Source organism: Lycium ferocissimum, chromosome 7 (assembly GCF_029784015.1).
Source record: "Lycium ferocissimum isolate CSIRO_LF1 chromosome 7, AGI_CSIRO_Lferr_CH_V1, whole genome shotgun sequence".
Classification (NCBI taxonomy): domain Eukaryota; kingdom Viridiplantae; phylum Streptophyta; class Magnoliopsida; order Solanales; family Solanaceae; genus Lycium; species Lycium ferocissimum.
The window spans coordinates 44,900,891-44,919,398 of NC_081348.1; the positions used below are offsets into that span (position 1 = coordinate 44,900,891).

Below are 18,508 nucleotides of genomic sequence, written 5' to 3' on the forward strand. Positions count from 1 at the left end.
TTGGAACATATCTTGGAGAAGATGGTTGATAGAAAGAAGAAAATAATTAAATCAAAGCAATATCGAAGTTGGTCAGGCTTTGAGGCATGTAGAACACTATCGTAAGAGAATTATTTCCCCCCGCTTACGTTTTGCTATGGGGTTATTGCAAGGATACTCCCATAATACATTAAAACATTTGTGAATTCTGCAACTAGCAATATTGAAGAATTCTCTAATACTCTCATTTTAAGTTTGAGAATTCACTTTAATTTTGAAAATACTGCAAACTCTTTGGTAATTGTTCCAATGAGAGTTCAATGGATTCAATTGGTCTTTCTATTTATAAACCAACCAATACATCAATTCATGACAAGTCTTAGCTTCTTACAAAGGGTTGTCTTTACTCAATGGACGAATTTTCATGAAATATCACGATGTGCCAAATAACACCTTTCATGAAAGAACATAACAATTTGGGAAAAGGCTTGGACTATGTTGGCGAAATTTGCTAACTACACCAACGCAAAATCTCCCATCCGAGTATTTATGATCACCAAAGTCCATAAGCTTCTCCTTGTGCGTCTACTAATCGGTATGTTCCACACCATTGGGATTTATTTTTTGCTTTTCATAACAATTGGAAGCTACATCTGTCATCTTTATACTAGTTCCGTCCAATCACGAATTCTTAAAGCAATTTGTTAGTCTAATCTGTTCAACAACATATTGTCCGCTTTAATCTAAACATGCATGGTCTTTTTTAAAGGACTCACACCATTAAAGTGTTTGTAAGCTTACCTTTTTTTGTCAGTATTAATTTTCAATGCGAGACTTTGATCGTACGTCCAACAATTTATACATAGAAGTGAGTGTTTCATTTGATGAAGCTTTTACCAGATCACTTTTACGTCCACCAATTTATACATAGAAGTGAGTGCTTCATTTATAATTTGATGAAGCTAACAAATCACCTTTGTTTAGACTTACTAAAGAGCTAGTCCAACCAATTTGTCGGCTAACAGTGTGATTATATATCAACTACACAAACTATACATTAATGCAGCCCCTTTTATGGTTCAAAGGATGTGAGTTTACATTATGAATCCTCTTTTCTCCAAAGTGTACAGAGCTATAGCTAATAGATCCGGTCTAAGAGAGTAACGTTTAAGCAATGGTTTCTTTTTATCTTTGCCTTTGGTCATCCATACAATTCCAACTTCTACTATCTATTCCAACTTCTTTTCTTTTTCACGTTACTTCTTGGTTTTCAAACTATAATAGAATGGATCACTGAAGAATAGAATGGAATAGTTAAGATCACTTTATCCTTAACCAAAGGGGAGGAGCTACCCTTTCCAAGGGAAGTCGGTGACAGTCGCTGAAAAGTTATAGTGTATAATTAAGTTTATGTTAATAGAATGTATATGTTTAATCTCGTCGGCTTTTGTCTGTGTTTATTTTTTACATTCTGAACTCCTTAGTGAAAATTCTGGCTCCGCCACTAAATAAGGAGCACTTTGCTCCCTCGTGGACCTACTGACCCGAATTTATATTAGTCGGCTAGTCGAGTCAGCGCGTTGCAAATACCTAGTGGTTTAAAAAATAAGAGAGGCATCTAGTTTGACCAATCCGTTTTCAGATCAGGACGAGTACACAGACATTACATAAAGTTTCAGCTCTTGTCCATGCCGTCCTTTTATTGATTTGATTTTCAGAGGGGCTAAAAATTCCACAAATTAGTTGACAAAGTTATACATGCTATTATTGCAACTTCTTCTTTTCTTTGAAATTGATATAATGGGTTGAAAGCTTAAATTTAACTCCACCGTTTAAAGAAGACTTGCTTTTGTTTCCTCCTAAATCTCATGAAAAGCATTAAACCAAGTGCCAATTACTTCCAATATTTCAAAGTAAAAAAATCTAACCTTTTTGACAAAAATCCTTTCATGCTTGTAAGTATATATATATGTATATTGCAAAATTGGTATTTTTTTGCTAAGTGGATAGTAATAGCATAATACAACCAAAAAAATATAAAATAGTGGGAGCATTGCTCCTTGTTAGTTTAGTAGTTATGTCCCGCACATTAAGGTTACAGTCTGAAACATGTCTAATAAAAGTAGTTTATAAAATGTCTGTCGAAATTGCATTAATGGCAAACATTGGAGGAACTATCAAAATTTTGAGTCTGTTAAAAAGTTGTTTTCTGGCACCCTCCTTCGACACAGATCAATGACTTGATTTTTCTCCCTGGATGTGTGGCTGATTGCTGATTCCCCGGTGATTTTAATGAAGACTAACACTAAGAGATTAGCGCCCAATAAATTTGGTGTCCATTTTGGACCATGTTAATTGCCTCTATGAGTTTGAAATTATTTCGATGGGAGTAAGATTATGTTGAACAACTATCTTTAACCCTAAATTATACTGTAGTTATTAATTCAAAGAGTGTATTAGTAGCAAATTTGGTATTATTCTGTCATATGGGATGCAACATGTTATGTCTCTCCTTTTATTAAATTGTGATATGACAAAACATTGAGGGAAATTTCAACAAGAAAGAATGATTGTATGCAAAGCAACATGTTAAAAAAGATGTACATAAAGAAGTGTAAATTTGTTGAGAGAATGTCTCAAAATGACATGACACATTACAAAGATTGACTAGCAAGGACTATAATAGGGACAATATGAGTTCTATCTGTATGTTGTACAATCAATGGTTTATGATGAGCATTGGCCAAAGTCAACATGGTTTTTTTTTGTATCTTTGTTTCAATTTTTTCTTTTTACAATCTTAACTTTAGCTTTTTAGATAGATTGATGGGATTAACATTCTTCCACTTTGTCCCCCTTCTTTTCTTTTTACCTAATTAGGTCTTTTTTCTTTTTCTTTTTTTATTTATTTATCTTTTTCATTGTTGTATTTACTTTTTCCTGGTATTTTGATTTCTTGACTTGAGTCGAGTCTTCACGAAGGCAATCTCTCTATCTCATGAGTAGAGGTAAGGTTTGCGCGCGATTATCACTTTTTCAGGAAACACTTTGTGGGAGATTCTGTGGCGTGTTGTTGTTGTTTATTTACCATATATATATATATATATATATATATTTATATATATATATATTTATTTTTGTTGATAGTTCCTAATGGGTGGAGGGTTCCCATCTTTACTTTTGCCAAGAGCCATTCCTTTTCTCATAGGAAAGGAATAAAATCCAGTGCTTCCTTAATTCCTTTTTGGGCCCCACTGTGGTCCAATCAAATTCATCACCTTTAAGTGGGCCCATTATGTCTGGGCCTAATATGGGCCCTTTTGGGGAAATATTGCGTGAATTAATAGAATGCTGAGTTGGGTTGGTGTCGTTGAAGTGCAGATTTAGGCCCACCATTTACACATGGATATGACATGCGGCTCTCTCTCTCCATCTTTTTCTTCTTACCTTTGCTTATTTATCACACTTATACTGTAGACTTGTAGTAACACTCTTGTAGGAGTGTATTTATGCTTTTTCACATCATCTAATTTTCTTTTATCATATGTAGTATATTTATCCGCTTCAGAATAACACGGTGTGTCTGCAGTTTCATATGATTGAAGTTTGAATATTTTTGCTTATAGTTCAAGTAAAACTGGTTAAACTTCAGTCATAGATATCTGAAGTTATTCTGAATCGGGAGACTTAGAAATATTTATGCATGCACTAAAAGTATGACTTAAATGGTTGTCCCAAAATCGGCTATCTGTGCACTTTGACCATTTTCATAAAAATAGCATTCACCAATCACTTCTTGGCTCCATCTTTAAAATATAATTACTGTCATTGTGTTTCAAATTTCACGGATGAGATTTCATGAGAATATCCTAAAATTTAAAATTTAATGTCAATGATTAGTTTTATATTATAAAGACAAAAAAAAGAAAGAAGTTATTTGTGGATTTTACCTCCGACCATAAAGTCTTAGTCCACTAACCGTCAAATAAGGGGGAAATGAGATCAAGGAAGGATCTTTTGTTAGAGAATACATATATTATCTGTCCCTTATTGACTTTATTGTTATATCAGATTTTCTACATGTTTTCACTTGTTGCGTTGAAGTTTTGGATTGGATGCTTAATTTTTAAGTGGTAAACTTTGACAATCCCCTTTTTCACGAGCATCTTGCTGTATATAGTTTATTTGAGGTTTCTCTCTGTAGTTTAGTGTTTTTGAGTTAAGGATACAGATTGTTGTGTGTGTTTTATGTAACCCTATATCTCTTTTTATGTCCGCTCATCAACATTCTCTAAAAAATAAAATAAAAAAAAAACTCGCTTGTAAATTTAAATAAAATCACTTGTAAATTTAAATTACACGTGCAGGAAAGTGTTAGAATATACTCCATCCGTTCCAATTTATGTGACGCTTTTCGTTTTTCGAGAGTCAATTTGACTAAATTTTGAAGCTAAATGGATTAGATTAACTCAATATTTTAAGATTAAAATTTATATATTTGAAAAACTACATGAAAAGTACTATATATTGCAATTCTTCTCATATTAATTTGGTGAAAATACATTTTAAAATATTGATCAAAGTTAATGCAATTTAAATCTCAGAAAGCGAAAAGTGTCACATAAATTGAGATAGAGAGAGTATCACATATTGACGGTTATATCAGTCTTTTTATTTAGGATTTATAACGACTCTAAATTACTCCTCATGTAAAGAGTAAATAAATAAAATGTTCAAATTCTTTCATACTACCTTTTATCGAATTTGGATCCTCCACATTTATCGCGATGAAATGAAATTGCAATTATTAAACTCTTAAACCCCATTTCATCCTCACTGGCACTGGGATCTATGAGGCAAAAGCCTTTTGTAGTGTTTCATGTGGTCAGTGATACCAAAGACATTCACTTGACAAATGTCACTCTATGGATGTTGCTGCTGTAGGGGAACCCCTATGTATAGCAATCATAAAAAACGAAAGCAACATTAAGGACCTTTTGGCCATGAATTTTTTTTTTCTTTTTTTCAAAAAATTATTTTACTTTATTTAGAAATCAGCGTTTGGTCATGAAAATTTCAAATACAACTTCATGAATTTGGAAAACAACTAAATCTTGTTTTCACTTTCAATACATTAACAATAAATATTCTTTCAGCTATATAACCAAACGCAGCTCAATTTTATTTTATTGAAACAAATAAAGTGAAAAATATTTGATTTTCATGACCAAATGCTTACTTAATATATAATGAATGGTACATTTTAATCATTTTTTTTTCTCATCATAAACTAACTAAATACACTCCGTTTGAAGTTTCCAATACTCCGTTAAATATATTTACCCATGAGTATGAACATCAAATTAAAGTTTATTGTAACAAAGTCACAGTAAAACTATTTTGCAACAAAAAGTATATCAACCATCGCTATATTTCGCATAAATGAAAATAGCCGGAAGCTAAAGTTTGTTACCAAATACAGGACATAGAAGCTAAGTTTTTAACTACTATATGTTTATATTGTTGTAATCTTTGGGCAATTGTGTCTTATGTGGAAACTTAGTTGTATTTCAACTCCTTAGTTGATGAATTTCCATTGATTTTCATATTATGCGAAATATATAGATTGTTGACTTATCTTTAAAATTTACGACTTTGCTGTATTAGAATCTTAGTTGGACGACCAAACATGAAATTATATGTACTATGGGCTTGTCTGCACATCTTTTTTTTTTTTCTTTTCTTTTCTTATACATCATGCCAATTCTTCACTCCAACTTGATAAAAGTATTTTAAGTTGGAAATGCATGTCCAAGCATAACTTTAACTTCCAAACGCTTATTGTATCCTTTTCAATAATCTAACTGGGGTCCAAATGCAATTAAAGAAAGTTGAATATTGTTGCTCCCAAACGCACACGTAAGTATACGTGGTCGTACAAGTAATATAGACTTTTAAGTCCAGATATCGATCCCACAGAGTCTTAGATTCTACTGTTTAAACTAATCCAAATTCGAATAAAACTATTCAAGAAAGTGAAAATCAAGGTGTTTGTTGTAACCAAACTAAAACTGAAAAATAAACAATTTGTGATGGGTGTTTTTGTGACTGAGAATATTTCAACAAAGATTGTAAGGTTTATCAGACAATGGAGAGTTCTAGGGTCATAGCTTTCGACAATCCAGTTGATCTTCTGACAATTCTACTTATCTTATTTTCTGGGTTACTAGTTGACGGGTTAATTATAACTTTATGAGTATCTTCGAGTTGGTCGCGGCAGCATTCCAAACGCGTTTACTTCTCGTATTCAACTAAGCAAGGCTAAAATGTATATTCCTATCCTCATTAGCGAAACGATTATATCGAACAAGCCTTATTTATTCTTATTACGCATGCAAATTCCCTATCCCTAGTTCAATTTACACGCCACAGATAGTGTCTAACTATTGTCCAGATAATCAAACAATTAAGATCAAGAATAAATAAGCAACCCAAAATATGAAAAATCAATAGATAATAATTGTCATTAAACCAACTTTCAAGTCTTATGCCACATTCCTAGAATTAAGAGATTAGCTACTCATGATTCGATCATAAACAAAAGAATTCATGATTAGCTTGGGGTTTATGAAGATAAAAGTAAAAACGGGGAAGAAAAGGGTTAATGACGGCTTACAATTGTCTCAAAGTATCTCAGCATACCGTTCTCAACCCTTAAAATAAGTATTTATAGTCTAGGAATTTAATGACTCAAGAATAGACAAAATCCTAATTAAATTCGGACAGCTTGAGCCCATCCGTGCTGGCCCCGCGTCGCGGGCTCAGCACGGACCCTTCAGTAATCTTAAGATTGTGAATGTGCCAAGTCCGTGACGCGCGTGCAGCGCGGGTCTTCAATTTCCGCGACTTGAACTTCACGTGCGGCCCCGTGCTACGGGTCCGGCACATGCCTCGATCGGTTCGGTTTTTCACGTCTTTGGACCGTCTTTACGGTCGGCACATATATCTCCTTCGATCCGATTTTTCTTCTCTTTTAGTTTGTCAACGTAGTCTTCGCCTAGTCACTCGTATAATCATCATATGCTCCAAAATCAACCACTTTTTGCTTGGGTTTTCCATCGTTTGTCTTCATCGTGCCTATACACATGAAATATAACAACATAAGCCCAAATACGATGATTTCATCATAGATTAAGCGATAAAAGTCATAAGAATAGGATGTAAAAATGACACGAAACATGATATTTGTGCCAAATATCAAATATCTACCGGTAATTAGGGGTGGGCATGGTACGATATATACCGAATAACCTATCAAACCGAAATTTTTAATACCGTGATTTTGATATTACGATATTTGCTATGTATTTTTCTTTTTTTTGTATTCGGTATTTATAAAAAGAATATCGTGATACCGTATACTGTACCAAAGTTTATACTACATATACAGTCCATATATATAGTACTATTAAATATATAGACTAGTTTTTGAACAAAAAACTATATCTCATTCAAGTTAAAGTTTGGATGTCATTGAATGGAATTTTTGGTGTAAAGATGTACAGGAAGAACTATGCTTAATTTTGGCTAATGTTGTTTAGACTTTGTAACTTTGACTACTCTATCGTGATTCAAATATCATTTTTGTGTAATTGAAAACGAAGAAAATTGCTTGTACTTTCTTTTGAATATGTCTACATGTGTAAGGTATTAGTTTAATATAATTGAGACGTTTCTTAAAAAGTCAAAGTCATAATCCTGTATTATTTGAGTATATATGTAAGTTGAAGTCAAACAAACTATGGTTACCGAATTACCGTACTGCAAAATACCAAAACCGAACTTAGAAATACCGAACCATACCGAATCAATTTGGTATGGTAATGAAATAGTGTTTTTATAAATCAAAAACCCAAGTTACCAAACCGAAACTTCAAATACCGTACCATGCCCACCCCTTCCAAGGAAGGCAAAGGGATGAAAATAAAAAATTTCAAGCACAAGAAGTAGTTTCATACACAATAAATGTAGAGCACGACTCAATTGTCAAATGAGTATTCTCATGGCTCAATCATAGAAATGGTCCAATTTTTTTTATGTTTCCCCTGTTATTGTATATAAGTTTCGCTGAAACAGTGGACAATGTTGCAAAAAGATATAGGGGTCCATACGTTGCTTCTGTTTGTATTTAATAGCCAAGAATTTATTACTACTGAACCATAATGTACTGTGCTATCTTTCTTGGTTTGTGTTAGAAGATTTAGGCCAGTCACATTTGATTTAAAGGGTGTTGTTCCATGCTTTTTCAACTAAGTAGGTTCAAAATTTATGATATCAAATTTAAATGCTTGATTTTGTAAGCTTATACTAGTTAGATGAGACAGCAATGTGGTTCAACAGGGTTTGTAAGTAAGGTATTAAGTGAAAGGAATTAATTTGAAAGGAATTAATTTAGGTTTTCGTGCTCACTTCTGGTATAGTACTGAAGGAGAGTTTTGGCACAAAAGTAAGAGTTGTTGTCGTGTGATTAAGAGGTCATGAATTTAAATATTGAAAAGAAACCTCTTGCATAATTGCAATGTAAGGCTATTTATAATATATCCAATATCGTTTAAACCTTCCTCTCGACCCTGCGTATAAGCGAGAGCTTTTATGCATTGGAGTGCCCTTACCTCGAGTCTCGTGCTTTATCAATAGATAGGGCGGATCTACAATGTAATAAGTGAGTTCATGACAATTGCTTGTGCCTCAACCCTTTAAATGTGTTAAGAAATTCACTAAATATTTATAATTGTGAATTGCAGATCTAAAATTGTTATAAAAACTCATAAACTTCAAATTTTATATTCGTTTTGTTTGATTATTTTTTATTTTTTTTGCAGATCTAATGGTTTAATAAATGTTTGATTTTGTGATCTTATACTATTTAGATGAGACATCAATGTGCTTCTAAAGGGTTTGATAGTAAGGGATTTAGTGAAAGGAATTAATTGAAGTTTTTCCTCTCACTTCTGGTCTTACTGAAGGAGAGGTGTTGGCGCAATGGTAAGAGTTGTTGTCGTGTGACCAAGAGATTATAGGTTCAAAATATGAAACAACCTAGATAAATGTTATTTATAATAGATCATGTATAGTCTCACCCTTCCTCTGGCACCACGCATAGCGAGTGTTTTGTGCATCGATCGGGATGTCCTTACCTCAAGTCTTGTGCTTTATCAACACGCAGGGTCAGATCTACCATATAATAGGTGGGCAGAGCGTAGCTTGTATTTAAAGTGTGCGCTCGACTGAACTCAACAACTTTGTGCAAATCCTGTATTTGTTTTAAAAAAATTATTTAATATATATAAATTATTACTTTAGAACTCAATACGCAAAATGGCTAGAATCCCAAACACGTAAGTTTCAAAACCTCACTCCACCTATGTTTGATGTGAGTAAACATGAACCCAGTAACTTTTGCCTAGAACTTGTATGTGTAATAAGAAATGTACTAAATTTCTATAAATATTTGACGGTGAACCCAATTATTTATTAAATTGTTATAGAACTCATAAACTTCAAATCCTAGATCACCTCGGTAAACCAACTTGTATCTTATAACACTTGGTGGAGTGAGGAGCGGAAGGTATTTTCAAAATGTCTTTGTTTACCATGGAATATTGTGGTCATCATAATGAAGTAAAATCCAATTTCTAATGGGTGAGTGTGACTAGGAATGTCTTGATTAATCTCTAGTTGAAATTGGATTAGACTTAAAGATACTAGCTAATATTTTTTATTACTAGGACGTCTACTCTGCCAATAACCACGAAAAATACTGGTGTCAAATCAGAATTAGAATAATGTCACCTTAAATTTAATTCCCCACAATGACCAGCTGCCTTTGTTATACGCTCATATACATTTTTTTTGTTTGTTTTTTGCCGTTGAAGATATATCTTATAGAGTATTGACTAGTTGTTACAAGATGTAACCCTTATTCTCACCCTTTGATTTGAGGTGTCATTAATATAATAATCATATACAAAGCGGGGAAGTAAAACATAGTAGAGTAGTAGAATCAATGTTATTACAACCTTATTTATACAAAATATCGACCACATTATTGGCTTCTCTAATGATGTATTGCACAGGTAGACCTACAGGATCGTCAAGCAAAGACAATGCATTTACCTGGATATTTGAGTATTTATCATTTACTTCATAGAGCATAGAGCATGCTAACTGGGAGTTGGATTCAATTCATAAAGATATGATGCTCAATTGTTCGGCCAATTACAATCCATGTAATAGAGGCAACTCTACTTGGATAATATTAGTAGAGGAAACCAATTATCCAAGTTCTAGTATGGTTTCTAAAAACTCCAATTCCTCATTTTTCAGTGATACTATCGTAAGCGCCATCTACATTAAGTCTATTAACATCTATGTGGACGCAACGTCCATTTGATAGGAACAATGGTGGTTCAAGGAGGAGGTTTCAACATGCATCACAAATAACATACAACAACAACATACCCAGTTGAATCACAAATAACATACAAGTTATATATATATATATATACAAGTTATCATGTGCTCTAGCATCACATTTTACACACTCTTTCCGACCTATTTGACTCTCTCATCGTAGAAGCATCAAATATGAGCTTAGAGCATGAAACAACATGCACGACAAAGAAAAAGGACATTGAAATAGGAATCAAACATAGCAAAATTATAGTAGATACACAGAAATCTTAACATAGATATATCAATAGATTAACTATGTCCCAGTCACTACTATCATTGTCCCAGTCACTACTATCATTCTCTGAACTTCCCAAGCAGTTCATTGCCCTTGATTTGTTCAAACCACCAAGGCATTAAAAGAAGACAACAAAAATGTTTGACATAGGTTAGGTCAACCTGTCATAACTTGAGCTCCTCCAAGCACTTCATTGCTGTTGATTCATCAACCTCCGTGCCAGAATTGTTCCCAGTTTCCTCGGGCTGAGCTAATTGCCCACTTGGCGTAGTAGCATGTGCAACAGTTTCCTTTTTGGCTGGTGGAGCATCAAATACTGGGATAGCCTGCCTAATACAGACAGGTGGTGCAACTCGAACGGGACGGGCCTGCTCGGGCTGAGCTAATGGCCTGCTGCTTGACTCAGTAGTAGCATGTGCCACGGTCTCCTTTTTGGTTGGTGGAGCAGCAAATACTGGGATAGCCTGCCTAACACAGACAGGTGGTGCAACACGAACGGGCCGGGCCTGCATCATTTGAGGCCCACATCCAGTAGGTTGAGGACGAGGTGGAGCAGAGAAAACTGGCACGGCTGTTCTTATTGTAACAGGCGGAGCAATACCTCGATAAGGTGTCCTGTTGTATTGTCTAACTGGCTTATATGGAGCTGCACCTGGAGCAGGAACTGTGCGGCCTTCTGATGATGAAGCCTGTGATTGGGGCAGAGGCGTGGAGGACGATCTGTAATGAGTAACTGTTTTCGGGCAGATTAACGGGAGGATTTTGGATGTGGTGGCAGCAGGACGTTGTGGACTTGATGGTCGAGGAGATGGAATTGGAAACTTCTTCTGGAATGGTATAGACACATTGCCAGATTTGGCCATTTCTAACTTTTCCTTCAAGCGGTAGTTCAGTAAAGCTCTTGCTATTCTGATCTGCTCTTGTTCGTCATTGTTCTCTGGTTCGGATGATAAACTTGCATCTTGCTGTGCCACTGTAAAGAAACAAACCTTTATTTGTCCATGAAAATTGTTCCACTTGTTTCAGAAAGATGCTACTACCTAAATATATTTATAATATCAGCAGCATAATGAGGAACTAAAGGTATCTTAATACAGAAACATCAAACACATTTCCATGATGAGTCAACCAGAAGCTGTTAAGTTCTGATAATAGGAGGGGCGAAAAAGCAACATGAATCTGAAAGACAGAAAAGAAAATTCTGTTGGCATTTGAAATTCATTTTGGTTTGGTAGTTGAAAAGTAATTTTGGGTAAAAGTTAAAAGTGTTTGAATTAGTTTAAGCATAAATGTATCAAGACCATTTCCGTAAGTTGTGTGAAAACCTATCTTTGGGTTGTTTGTAAATCCTAGTCTGATTTCCAGAAACCAAAATATGTTTAGACCATATGGCCAGAATGTACAGTTCTCGCGTTTGTTTTTTGGGTAAATGTTTATTTTCATCAATTCTCCTTAAGACTAAAAACACAAGACCATCCTTCCAGAATTAACCTGAATCTCACAAGTTATTCGATATCAAATGAGCATGAAAAATAGGAGCTTTAAGCAATAGGCTGTAGATGCCTATGTTGCGTGGACTGTTCAAAATCCTTGCTGCACCGATGTCGACACGACATGGGTGTGGAATCCACATCGGATTTGGTCAACTCATCTTGGGTACTTTGATTACATCTTTGACGGTCCTTCCCCTCAAATCTCTGATACTTACAGATACTGTATACAAATGCAATAAAGGGCCGCCCGGTGCACGAAGCATCGCGCGTTCATGCAGGGTGCGGGGAAGGGCCTTACCCCAAGGGGGTGTGATGTATGATTCCACGACTCAAACCCATGACCTATAGGTCACACAGAGACAATTGTATACCCTTGCAATACAAACCATAAATAGAGAGCACTGGAAAGACAAAAAAAAAAAAAGGAATAAAAAGGAGCGGCACATATGAACCTACTACCACAATACTGGACACTAGTCACACCATTTCCGTGCACTGTTTCTTCACCAGCATATACTAGAACATATCGACTATAGAACTTTGCCAAATTACTTAAAGTAAAATATTTTCTTAATTGAGTGGGGAGACTTACATTGTTTCAACGATGACCAAGCTGCCAGGGCAGCATTCTTCTCAGCTTGCTTTTTGTTCTTGGCTTGTTCACCGGTAAACGTAATTCCAGCCAATTCTACTGTTCCTGTAAACACAGGTTGGTGTCCAAGTCCTGACCTATAAGTAGTGTACTGAGGCAAAGGAGCTCCGACTCTTTGCGCGATCTCCTGTAACAGATTTTTATAGACGCCCGTTTCATCCTACAATGAGTTCATCCAACAAAGAGAACAGCAAAACTTCAGCAATGTCATCAAACCAGTGACTATATTCATCACGAGAAAATTGGTTTCTTGATTAGTAAGTTATTTTGAATGGGCCAAATGTTTTAAATTAAATATATAAAGGGGTCTCCTGCAATACTTCCCAAAATTTAAGGAATAAAATGTAGGGGCTATGTGGCCCCCCTAGCCCCTCTTGTTTTGCTAACTTATAAAACTAAAAGGCAAAGCAGACGGAGACCAAAACCAAATCATACACACACCTAAAAAGTATACAAGTATCTCAACATTTTCTCTGTGGAACAAGGCCAACGCGAAACAATCCCTATTTCCATTGTATGACATAATTTTGACTTGGAATAGGGTCTAGATCGCTTAACTTGATTAAGATACACTAAAGTAATTTGAATTTTGAAGGATTATCTTGTGAAGTCTCCTTGAGATTGAGTCAGTTTTAAAAAAAAAAAAAAAAAAAAGTCTCCTTGAGATTGAGTCGTCGTTGTTGTTGCAGTATTTTGTAAAATATAGTTTTATATGAAAAAGATCAAGCCAAAAGTTGACTTGCTTGACGTATTCCAATAAACATGTGAAAGGTTTACAGCAGAGTAAGGGGTCGTTTAGTTCACCATATAAACAAGATAATTACATCATAAAATTCCACATAAGTTATACGATGCTTGGTTGGTCCACAAGAAAAAAAAACACTGTATAACTTAATACAATGCTTGGTTGGCCTCATTAAACTCCGCATTGCTTATAGCTGCATGAGTCATGTAGGAATATAAGCCGGCTCGGACAACATGGTTATCGGGGAAAAAAAAGCCATGTAGCAACCTAAGTTATTAACTTATTATAGCATGTTAGAATGTGGAATAAGAATATTAATACATGGATAAGAGTAACTAAAAACAAAAACAAAAAGGCCCTTATTAAGTTACTCCCTCCGTCCCAAAAAGATTGTCCTCCTTTGACTTGGCACAAAGTTTAAGAAATAAAGGAAGACTTTTGAAATGTGTGGTCCAAAACAAGCCTTAGATATTTGTGTGGCTGTAAATCATATCATAAAGTTAAATTGTTTCTAAATATAGAAATGTGACAATCTTTTTGGGACAGACTAAAAAGAAAAGGAGGACAATCTTTTTGGGGACAGAAGGAGTATAACCTATCAAAAAAAGGACACCTAAAGGTTTTTTATCAAGGAAAAAGGACCTAAAGTAAGCGATTCCTGCATAATAATTTCGCCATTATTATCCATCGCATGATAATTCCCACATTATGAATCATTGCATAAACAATGCTGCAGTATAATATCTGCATAACTAGTACGTGATTTGAGTGACCCATAATTGTACAATTTTCAGGAGTATGTTTATTAAATTAGAAAGACAGAGTAAATATTTTTTCTTCAACTAACTTCTATTAGTTCTAGTAAATTAGTAATTATCAAGAAACACCATGTCAAAGTAACTAGTCATTTAAATAGTCGCACATAAAATGCAGCATATGGCAATTTAATAGCTGGACAGTTATAGAAGAGACCTCATGGAAGTGGACAGTCACATGCAGATGCTTCTACAAAGATAGAAAAATTGAATATATAGGGAGACCAAGGCTATAAATAGGAAGCTTGACCTAAATACATTTTCCACCAGTACCATGCTCAACCAAACACCTTATTTAATACCCAATATACTGATATGTCAAATACTTACCCTCAATATTAAAAATTATATCAATGAGCAAGAGTTCACACACATGATCAAAGTCAACAATGCCCATGTTCAGTAAAACTGCTCCATAAATATTGAAACAATTCAAGATCCAAATTAATTGTTGATTAGCTTCTAGATTCAAATTAATTCAACCCCAAGTTTCAAATCTTCCAAGCATGTGCCTAACTCAAATTTTCCACATTCATATTTTATAATAAATGTGGTTCGAGATTTGAATATTATGAGTTTTAAATTCTAAGATGACGACTTCAACTACTAGTAATTGAGTTCCAAATTTAATTTTGTACATTTTATAAATTTCTTAATACATATATATGGTTTGGGCCAATGCTACTGAGTTCTGCCAAACCCGTACCCTGAAGGCTACTTCCACCCTCGCATATATTGTGTAACTCTGCCTATCAAGATTTAGACAGCTTAGGCAGTTGTTGGTTCATTTTTCCAATGTATTGATACTTATTTCAACATCTTAATGGGTAGAATTTAAATTAATTAGTTGGAAATCGGTAATTTTTAATTGTATTGTCTTTATCACATAACCTTCAATTGTTAATTATTCATATTACAAATATATAAAACCCAATTCAAATGTTGACTGATTCCTACTACTCACTTTGACAGGTCTCATCTACAATTTCCACACTTATTTATTATGGGTCTTTAAGAATAAAATCGGTGAGGTAGGTAGCAAAATTCAATATGCAAAATAACTAGGGATAAAAAAAGTTTATAACTGCTAGAATATATAATAATTAATTACTAAAATACCCTCATTTAAGGAAATTAATTATCAAAACAGTACAACAAGACCCAAAACAGCTGTTATGCAAATGTGAAGACAAGAGATACCATATGGGTCAATATTAATTATGGTCCCACCACGAAACTTCCCATTAAACTTTTTCTTTTTTTCCACTAGTTTCAATTACCCAACTTTTCTAAAAGAAATTATTCCCCTACATTTTACTTCCACTGTTCCATTTTAATTGTCGCTTTAGCTTGAATAAATATTCCAAAAATAATTATATTTTAGGAATTCAAAATTAAAATTAGCAATTGTTTCCAACTATAACCTCAACATTAAAGATGTAGTTCCTTTTACTATTGCTCAATTCTCAAAAATCATCTAATAAATAAGGATCTTAGTAAATTATATACCTTGTATTTATTTTTCTTAATGGACGTGAAAAAAGCTAATGTGACGGTTCAAATGGGACGGAGGGAGTAATACATTAGTTAATTTATTTGCACTTGATATTTACACCGAACTAAGTAATTTAACTTTAACAGTTAAGAATTAAATAGCCATGATTAAGTGATAAATGTGTGTCGCATTTACATCAAACGTTTAAAATTAAAGTCATAATATATAATAGTATCATTTAATCATAAGATTAAGTGATAAATGTGAGCATGAAAGACTACATCTGTTGTTTCTAAAACTAGATAAAGGACATTTTGGTCATTTCAACACTATTAATTTCCCCCAACCAACCTCATTAGCCAGAGTCATTAATTATGGTCCAGAGCTCGAAAAAGGACTAACGAAAGTGTGCACATTACACAGTCAATACACACGGCGCAAAGTAGCAACACTCCGGTCGAAAAAAGAACACCTAATGCTGACAGAACCCTAACTGAATGACAGCAAAAACAACAAATAATCCCTCCGATTCAATTTATTTGTCTTACCTTATTTTTTAGTCTGTTTCAAAAATAAAAGGGTGTTTGAATTGACTTATTTTAAATGTTTATCGGCTTTTAAACACTTTTTTTTTGTTTTTGAGGTGTTTGACAAAAATAAAAAGTGCTTAAAAGCACTTATTTTTTAGTATGAAAAGTACGAAAATAAGCCAAAAGTCAAAAGTTGAGAATATGGCTTGGATTTTAGCTTAGAAGGTACTCCTTCCGGATGTTAATCGTTTCTTGATTTAATAAGTTGACTAAGTGGACACTTTTTTTTTTATTCGGAGGGAGTACATGTCTGTCTCAAAAAATAGCACTGAAACAACTTAACTTTGCAATTTCCACTTCTACCCTTATAATTTCAATTTATAGCCGCACCAATTTATAAAGTTAGTTTTAAACCACGAATTTCATATGCATACGTTTCTTTCTTAAATTTTATATTAAGTCAATAATGCCACATAAACAGGGACGGAAGCAGTGTCACAAGATTAAAGATTATTTTGATACATTTTACGTTAATAACCACGACTTATTTACTTTATTAAACTCGTCAAAACCAGACAAACAAATTAAAACTTACGAGTATACGGGCAGCAAGCGAGTAAGAAGGACCACGATTAGAAAGAGCGTTAAGTGCAACTTCAGCAGCAGCATGTTCAGCTTGACGAAGGGTAGAACAGTAATTTGGACACTCAAAATTCTCACCGTTAAAGTTAACGACAGCCTTAAACCTCGGCGCGTGGTCGGGACCTTCCCTTATACATACGTATGAAGGCAAGTTAAAACAACTCCTTTGTGCTAACTCTTGTAACTGGTTCTTGTACATATCTTATGACAATGTATATATATATTAAAAAATAAAATAAAAATATTAAAAAAACGAGTAAATTGTTTTCTAGGATGTTGGGTCGAGTTAATTGATGAAATGGGTAAATGGGTTGGTTGAAAAAATGGATTTTTTTGGGTTTTAGATGGGTTCTTGATTAAGTACTATGAGATAAACAAACATATGTATATATAAAAACTGAACTAGATTGTTTTCTAGGATGTTGGGTCGGGTTAATTCTTGAAATGGGTTGGAAAAAAGGGGAAATTTTTGGGTTTCAGATAGGTTCTTGATTAAGTACTAAGCAGTAGCCAAACATGGCTTTATTTGTGATATGAAATGGCTCAGGAAGAAAGAAAAAAATGGGGATTTTGGGTTTCAAATGGGTTCTTGGAGTACTATGAAATAGCCAAACATGGTTGTATTTGTGACATGAAATGAGTAAACAGGTCAAGAAGAAAAAATGGGTTCTTGATGAAGTGCTATGAGATAGCCAAACATGGCTGAATTTTGTGTTATGAATGTTTAAACGGATCGGGTCGGAAGAGGAATGTATGGATTTTGAGTTTTAGATGAGTTTTTGATGAAGTGTGAGAGCAAATTAAGTTTGTTGAAGAGTGATGTGAAGATGAATGAAAGAGAAAAAAGAAGAGAAGAAGAAGAAGTGATAAATGTGTGTATTAATGGAAGAGATAGCAAAGGTTTGAATTTTAGTGGGGAAGAATTAATGGTCTCTTTAGTTATTGTAAGCTTTTGGTTCTACCAAAGTCAGGAAATAATAATGCGTGGGGGTTGGGTGGCGTGGCGTGGCGTGGGGTGGCGTGGAGTGTGGGCGTGGGTGTGAGGGTGGGGTGGACAGAAACGGATTCATACTTTAAATTTTATGTGTTCAATCTTTAGGTTTTTAGAATCGTTATATTTTACACTTATGAATTTACTATTTATTGTAATTTCATTGACTTTATATATAAATTTTGAGTTCAAATAAACTCGGTACTATTTTGGTTTTCCATTCGCTATGCCTATACGGTATTCACATTAAAACCCGACTAAATCGAAATAGCGGGTTGCAGCTCCCATTTTGGGGACTGCGCTTCTAATAAATTTTTATTTTTTATTTTTAGGGCTCAAACTCGATCTCTAATTAAGAATAGAAGAATTCCAACCATCCTAATTCATACGTGTCAAGATGCATCAAAATAAAAGTC

General features: G+C 34.2%; 1 protein-coding gene and 1 long non-coding RNA gene across 2 annotated transcripts; both read right to left on the reverse strand.

Annotated features, from left to right (window-relative positions):
• Positions 1 to 10,659: 10,659 nt before the first annotated feature.
• On the reverse strand, positions 10,660 to 18,026 carry LOC132065314 (double-stranded RNA-binding protein 2). Its single transcript, XM_059458646.1, has 3 exons — positions 17,055 to 18,026; positions 12,815 to 13,034; positions 10,660 to 11,702 (listed from the first exon to the last, which is right to left on the reverse strand). The coding sequence occupies exons 1-3, from the start codon at positions 17,298 to 17,300 to the stop codon at positions 10,894 to 10,896; spliced, it is 1,275 nt and encodes a 424-aa protein (XP_059314629.1). The 5' UTR covers positions 17,301 to 18,026; the 3' UTR covers positions 10,660 to 10,893.
• LOC132065315 (uncharacterized) lies at positions 13,520 to 16,693 on the reverse strand. Its single transcript, XR_009416709.1, has 2 exons — positions 14,215 to 16,693; positions 13,520 to 13,993 (listed from the first exon to the last, which is right to left on the reverse strand). It is a non-coding gene; the product is annotated as an uncharacterized LOC132065315 (long non-coding RNA).
• Positions 18,027 to 18,508: the final 482 nt, after the last annotated feature.